General features: G+C 34.9%; 1 protein-coding gene across 1 annotated transcript in view; it reads right to left on the bottom strand.

The window, feature by feature from the left end:
- Nucleotides 1-7864, bottom strand: part of LOC107685597 (neurobeachin-like protein 2) — a 73130-nt gene that overhangs the window by 49221 nt on the left and 16045 nt on the right. Inside the window, exons 4-9 of the mRNA XM_016482243.1 lie at nt 7620-7701; nt 6996-7108; nt 5122-5204; nt 3696-3781; nt 3249-3561; nt 1115-1221 (exon numbers count right to left, since the gene is read on the bottom strand). Coding sequence (XP_016337729.1) covers nt 1115-1221; nt 3249-3561; nt 3696-3781; nt 5122-5204; nt 6996-7108; nt 7620-7701 — 784 coding nt within the window. The remainder of the gene's footprint in view (nt 1-1114; nt 1222-3248; nt 3562-3695; nt 3782-5121; nt 5205-6995; nt 7109-7619; nt 7702-7864) is intronic.

Raw genomic sequence — 7864 nt, 5'->3', positions numbered from 1 at the left:
TTTTTAACCTTAAACCGCATAAACACATTTCATTACACCAAATACACAAAATAATGTTCTTTTTAGCAGCATCATATGACCCCTTTAATGGGTCAATGACAAAAAACATTTTCAATCTTAAAAAAAAAAAAACTAGTTTAAAATAGATTTTCACAAGTTCTTAGAATTGCAACATTTGTATTAATGTTGGTTTCGAAACATTTTTTATGTTAATTATTAATTTAAATATAATTACTTTTAATACAATTATAATTCAATAAATAAATATCATTACATTTTAGTGAGCTGCAATACATGATATTTAATACCTGAAATGAACTATCCTTGTCCTGTCAAAGGCCAAACTAACTGATATTTCTGTCTGCAGGGTTCCTCTCTATGATATCATTTCTTGTTTTTTCTACTTTTCTATTTGGCAAGACCAATGTTTTTTCACTGCCAAATTACTTTTGATGTTAGGACAGTAGTTGTATGACATTTTTTTTATTTATTTTTTTTACATTTTTGAGCCTTTTCTTTTTGTTCAATTCACAAAATGCATGTGAAAGAACTGCTTTATATGCTAACTGAAATAAATCTGAAATAAAATATAAATATTAGCAAAATAATAAAAAGAAAATTAGAAATGTTGCCTTGGTATTTGAAATATGTTTAGGTGAAGTACTAAAATGACTGACTGAAATAAATATAAATGTACATATATAAAAAATAACAAAAATAAAAACAAAAAAATAAGACAGTTGGTACTACCCCTGACAGCTTTTACATTTTAGTTTTTTCTTCTTATTCAGCTGATGCTTCAAAGAAATGCTTCAAATCCCGGAGTAGGGAAAAATCAATAGATCTTATGTAAAAATAATTGTAATCATTTTAAAATATCAGTCACTACTTTTAAATACAAAAACATTTTAGTTTAAAGCAACCTCTGGATTGAACCCTGGCAAATCTGTGGTTGAAATAAGTCAACTCTCGTTCAGTACTCTGTCAGAACAAACATCAGCAGACCGCCACATTTCCATTGTCCGCCATGAGACTCATTTTTGAATCCTCAGGGTTGTAAATGTGAAGTGCTGCTGCAGATATCTCAGAGGGTTTAAGAAGGTAGCGTTCTGACCTTGCTGTTCTGGATGAGGCGGAGGATGTGCTCGAAACAGTTGTTATTCAGAAAGATAGCCTGCAACACCGGCCGGTCTGAATACTGCAGGATCTCTGGGATAGCATCTGCAGGGCAAAAACACAAGGACATTCAGTCTTTTTGACTTGTGCCTTCTGGAGAGATAGAACTGTGCCAGTTTTAAACACTTAAATAAACAGCGCTGGGACAGCTGCATTACTCATGGAGAAGAAATGAAATGCAACCAAATGTTTTGTAACATTTTGCAACTTCTCGATTCAAACTGCTTCCAGAAAACTGGTTACAATTACTCTCTGAGTGTCTGAACTTCTGCAAAAGGGGTTGAAGTTCACTACAAACACATTCTAAATGTTTAGAAACAAAATCAAACATATCACACAGTGATCTGGATTAAATATCTAGAATCAGAAGCACTGCAAATCAATACTGTTGTGTTGATATTCAATCTCAAGGTTTTGTTTTATTTATTTATTGCAAAATAATTGTTACATCATGACATAATATCATATTACATGCCCAATACATGAAATACTTCTGGGAAGTCGGTGTGACATGCTGTACTCCATCTACCAATATGCATTTTCCTGCTTGATTTATAATTATAATGCATGCCGCTTATGACCTTATAGTAACTGAGGAGCCTGAAATATTTGTGTTTCAAAAATGATTGTCACACTGCAGGACCATTTAATGTAAATTAACTGGCCTAGTGTTTAAAATAGTGAAAAGGAAATGGTGACCTATTTTATTTTCAACCTAAAATTTTAATTCAATATTGACTACTCTTACAAACACAGAAACCTAGAGGGGACCATGAAAGCTACTAAACACACAAACAGACTTTGGGAACCTAATAAACACAAACAGACAATGTGCAAATACAATACAACCCCTCAACAAAACAAACAAGCAAGTGCAAACACAACACTGCATGATATATAATGATTTGCTTAATAAAATGGTGTATTCAAATATTTACTGTTCTGTAATGCTGTAAACTCTAGGATAAAACCATCCATCCATGCATGCATCCTTTTGAATTAAAGAGTATGGCTCAAGTGGCCTTTCTTTGAGCAGCTGAAGTTTATGAAGCAGATTAATAGGGTGTTAATTGGGACGTGGCTTGACGTATGGTGTCAAGAGGATTGCAAGGGAAGGGGTCTTACTACTGTATACACAATACTACAATTACTGGTTGCTGTTCAGTGAGGCTCAGTGAGTGCTAATAGGGTGATCCTTAATGTTTAGAGATTAGGATATATTGTAATATACTGACACATAAGCTTCATTCCAAAACTGCTGCTTGCTGCCTACATAGGCAGCTGCTTTCTGAGGCAGCATCCTAACAGTCATGGAACCTCAATACTCTCCTTTGTGTTCCATAGAAACAAGTAATACCAGTTTGGGAGAACATGAGGGTGAGTAAATAATGATAGAATGTTCATTTTTGGGTGAACTATCCCTTTAAAAGGAAATATTATGAAATGGAAACCACAATAGAATACTGGATGAAGAGTTTTTTTTTCTACTTAAAGGAACTGCAAGAAAGAATTAATAAACAACAAAGCAAAACAAAACAACACAATACTAAAATAAATGAAATGCCTGAAATAAATAAAAACAAAACAAGCAAAAAGATCAAACGAAACCATCCAAACAGCCATAGAATCTCAAAAGTGAGTGATTTGAAACACTCTACAAAGGTAGCTACTGCACACAAATAGCATTCTGCATATGAGACTAAACTCAAAGCCTGACATTAACATGTTTCTAAGCTAGCAGCATGATAACCAAATAAACACAAAAATACACAATTAGACCTCTTACAGGGCAATTAGGGAATATTGGTGCATTCAAGGGATAGGGATAGTTCACCTGAAAATTAAAATTCTGGCATCATATACTCAATATCATTACAAACCTGCATGACTTTATTTGTTCTGCAGAACACAAAAGAAGATTTTTGTAGAATATATATAGAGAGTCTTTTAACCAAAGTCAATGGGGTGCAATGCTGAGACATTTTTGAAAATATCTTCAATTGTGTTCCACAGAAGAAAATCATTAAAAAAAATAAAATGGTGTTAAAAAGTGATGGCAAATATTCTCTTACTCAGCATATGCTCGAGAAGGGTAATGAGGTTATCCTCCCAGGTCTGCATATCTTCCTGCTGGCTGTCTGGTGGCCGGTTCCAGTTGAGCAGCTGGAAGTAACTATCCAGTACTGTCCGGATCTCCACCTGCCTCTCGGCTGGGCTGCTGGAGTGCAGAAGGTGGATCATTGCAGTCAGGCACCGCAGGGACATTTTGAGCAGCCAAGGATCCTTGGGCTCTTGTGGGGGTGAAGCAGGAGTGAGGCACCAGGAACGCAGCACGGACATGAGGTCCTTCACAGCCTGGGGGGTGATGGAGACAAGGCCGTTCCTCTGAAAAACAAACAAACAACAGCACATCACACACTGATATAGTAAGGTATGTGGTTGCAAAATCAGAGATCCCTCTGAAATCCCTCATGCGTTAATACATGTTAATGTAAACAGGACCAGAGAGTCTCATTTACCTTGCATCCACTGATTATAGCTCCCTGTAGATGCACCAGTCTCACCACGAGCGGCTCTGGGATTAGTTCGCTCTCTTGTAGGTAGTCTGTGGGTGTAGCCAGTCATTTAGTCACAAGAATATTAAAGCTGAGCATTGTTTGTGCAATTGTTATTATTGTACCACTCTAAGGCACAAAAACGTATTTTTATTGGAGAGAAAGATCATTAAAAAATGAAAACCGTCATCATTTACTCCCTTTCACGCCTTTCCAAACATGCGCATTTATTTATTTTCTAGAACACTGAAGACAATATTTTGAATTTTTTCATACAAATAAAGTCAATGTGGTCCAATGTTGTTTGACAGAATTAAATAATAAACCACCTATCAAACAAAAACACTGAGGCTTCAAATGAACAAAGATCAACTTAAAACACAAAGACTAGTCAGAATTAACCAATTCAGGGCTTAAAGGCTTTTGTTGTTCTGTTTACTGAAACTACAAGAAAGAAATAATAAACAACGAAACAAAAGACAAAACAAAGCAAAGCAAAAAACAAAAAAACAAAAGAAACAAAACTAAACTAAAAACGATCAAAGAGAACAAAACAAAACACCAAAACGCGAACCAGGAGTGTTTTTGAATTTTAAGTTGCTCCACAGTGTGGACCTGAGATTTCATTTTGGGGGGGGGGGATTTTGTGTGTTCATATGGCCACCCTACCTTTGAATTTAGGACATGTAGATGAGAAAATCGAACAAACCTCATACAAAAACCTTTTGGTGAAAAACAACTTTTTAGCACAAGAATCTAGTTTACCTCGCCTCACGACCACAGGCTACTTGGACCCACTGCAGCTTGCCTACTAACTACATATAGATGTGGAAGTTGCTCCACAGAGCTTATAATCACTTGAACAAAGCTTGCATCACTATCAGGACTATGTTATTTGTTTTAGTCATGATTGCCTGAAGGCTGCAACAGTCCTGCTTCTCAGATTTGTTAAGTTGTGTGCTTATAAAGAGTCCATGTCAAATCTAGACTGCATCATGTTTAAATCCCATTCCTCACTCTTTCCTGCCTCAACTGTCCTATACATCACATTACCTCAATGATATATATATGGAAGGTTGCTTCTACAGAATATCCAGACAGACCTTGACACAATCTAACAGAATAAACAAGTCATAACCATCTATCACTTAAAAAAGGACAACTCCACTGATTCAAGATGATTTACATGAAGTACATTTAAAGGCAAATAACATGACAAAACAGAGCCCTTAATCACTATGGATTAATACTATAGGGATCAGATTGCCACTTCTTTACAAACAAGATTTTCTCCTGGGAGGCGGGATGTGCGATATCTCCCAGGATGTGAAGATGGGAGTAAATGGAGAAAATGAAAGATTGTGTAAGAAGGCAGGAGTGGGTGACATACCGTGGAAGAGCAAAGGAAGCTCCTCTGGTAGAACAAGAGGTGAGAATTTATACTTGCTTCTCTCCAGCATACTGACCTCCTCCCTGAAAAACACACAAATCAACGCTCTTTTTGGAAGTATCTACTTAGTTCCTATTTACTACTAAAGCAATAAGCTACAGGACACTGCAGTAAATCTTCTTAATCTATAGTGAAAAATATATCTTGAATTTTCATGCTTTAAGCATAAATCTAGCAAAGAGTTAAAAATATTATTTAATAATAATGAACAACAGCAATGTAGCTGGGTACATTACTTGCAAATTGTAATCCGTTACTGAATCCAAATTACATGACAAAAATTTTAATTAGCAATATAATCCATTACATTACACATTTTAGGTAATATAATCATATAATTAAATATAACTTTAAATTGTAATTGTAACATTTAAATTGTACTATAATTAATATTGTACCATATTGATATAAAAATACAATGAGAAAGAAAATATATTCCATTCTGTGTTATTAACAACATGAAGAGCATTGAACACTACATTATGTCAAGGTTTCCCAAACTGGGGTTCATAAAGGAACTGCAGGGGGTTTGTGAGTTTAATGAAAAGCTAATAATTAATTAAATCATAAAAATGTCAAATTAAAATAAATCATTTTAAAATAACATCAATCAATTAGAACACTTACTAAAAAAATTAAATGTATTTATTTACCTCCATGCCATGTGTAGGTTATTTTAGAAAGGAACATTTAAAAGATGAAAAACAGGAATTATGAATAAAATATTGCTCTTAGGTGAATAATATGTAATCATGTAATCAATAAAGAAAAGTAACTGTAGTCTGATTACGAGTATTTTAAAAAGTAATTTATTCTAATTACTAGTAGTTCATTTTAGGAATCTGATTACTTTATCCAGATTACATGTAATCAGTTACTACCCAGCTCTGTGTATATATATACATATATATATATATAATGGTACAAGTTGATTAATCTACACATACACTGTTTAAATGAATTATGTTTATTTTTCTCACCCCAATGGCAACTTGTTTCTTGCTTTAAGCATAAATCTCCAAAAAAATAATAAATTATTAAATTATAATATTAATAATGGCAGTACAATTATGTTATGAGGTTGAAATACCATGCCATTTTGATGTATCATGGTACAAGTTGATTAATCTACTCTTACACCATGATGTTGGCATCAATTATGTTTATTTTTCTTACCCACTGGCAACTTGTTTATTGTTTTAAGCATAAATCTCCAAAAATAATAAATGATTAAATATAACAACAACAACAAAAAGTAAAACGATATCACCATGTTTTAATAACATGAGATATAGGCTATACCAAATATATCTCAAGTTATTTCATAGTACAATATGATTAATCTACTAGACACCATTATGCTGACATGATATCTCATGATACTACAAAGAATGTTTCCATAAAAACATTGTAACACTGTAATACTTTAATATAGTACAAGGGACTACTCAATTCATCTGCCAAATACATTAGCAATTAATAAATATTTAATAAATAGTTCATTAGTCTATTTGTAGGCTGTTTACAGGGGTCAAGAAAGGTGGACTGTTTCATAATACACCTCAGTTCATAACCTGCACATTAGTGGATGGACAGAACAGTGCTCCTTGAAGAGATGCACACATGCTGTGGGAAGTTTGCGCTGTGTGTAGTTCAGAGAGCTGAGCATAAGAAGGCTTGAGAGCTGAGAGGTGAGGACTGGGTGTGTTATTAACTGTTAGAGTGGAGCTAAAACAGAGCTAGCCGCTCTTAATGGCTCCTACGCATTCTTGTTGTGGTTTAACACCCTGCCCAACTCACAGACACACACTCACCCTGCCTGCCGTCTCCTCCACGTTTGATAAGGGTCAAAGAGATTTTCACACAGCAGCAAGCCATGTTGTACCACCGACTGTAAAGTGCTCTGATCATCTGGCTGCTTCTTCAGCTGTAACACACATGCATAAACACACTCAAATGAGTCTTACACAATACACAAACCTATCTGTTTTTGGCTTGTTAACACACAAACATTCCTTTGAATAAAGCAGAGGTCTTCCACCCAAAGCTTTCTGATTCAACCTGTTCTGTTAGTTCGGAAACCTACAATAACACTACAAGCACATGCATATTAATATCAATAGCTGCATAGTAATATACAATGAAAGTTTCATTGGCATGTTTGGAATAAACAAACATTCAACAAATTTGAAGTAGCTTTAAAAAAAAATACAAGAGTAAAACTAGAAAAGTGATCATGTATATAACAGTGGCTTCCTGATATTGATAGAATAATGGAGAGGTGACAAGAAAAAATAAGACGACGAAGGGGAACTGGATTATGAAATGACGCAATCCTAGACTCAAACTTGCATTTCCCACATAAGCACCGTGGCTCAATGTATCAGCAGGGGTGCAAACTGCTATGAAATTGTTTCACAGACTTATTGACTTCTTACCTGAGTCAAACAGAAGTTTAGGAGCTTGACTGTCTCAAACACAAACCCCGGGGTCTTTTCAGAGTCTATATTCTCCATATTCCTGCAAGCAGAGATTCACATCAGAAATGGTATTATTGTACACTCAGGGAAGATCCACATCAGCTATGCAATTTGGTATAAACTGCTGGCTTGCGTTATCCCTGCTGTTTGAAGATAGAAGCTTATCAATGGGGGTTTGAGTCACTCGGGCATTATCACAAAGA

This window comes from Sinocyclocheilus anshuiensis, unplaced genomic scaffold (genome assembly GCF_001515605.1).
Source record: "Sinocyclocheilus anshuiensis isolate Anshui unplaced genomic scaffold, SAMN03320099.WGS_v1.1 scaffold185, whole genome shotgun sequence".
Taxonomy (NCBI): domain Eukaryota; kingdom Metazoa; phylum Chordata; class Actinopteri; order Cypriniformes; family Cyprinidae; genus Sinocyclocheilus; species Sinocyclocheilus anshuiensis.
This window is presented reverse-complemented; position numbering and strand designations above follow the sequence as displayed.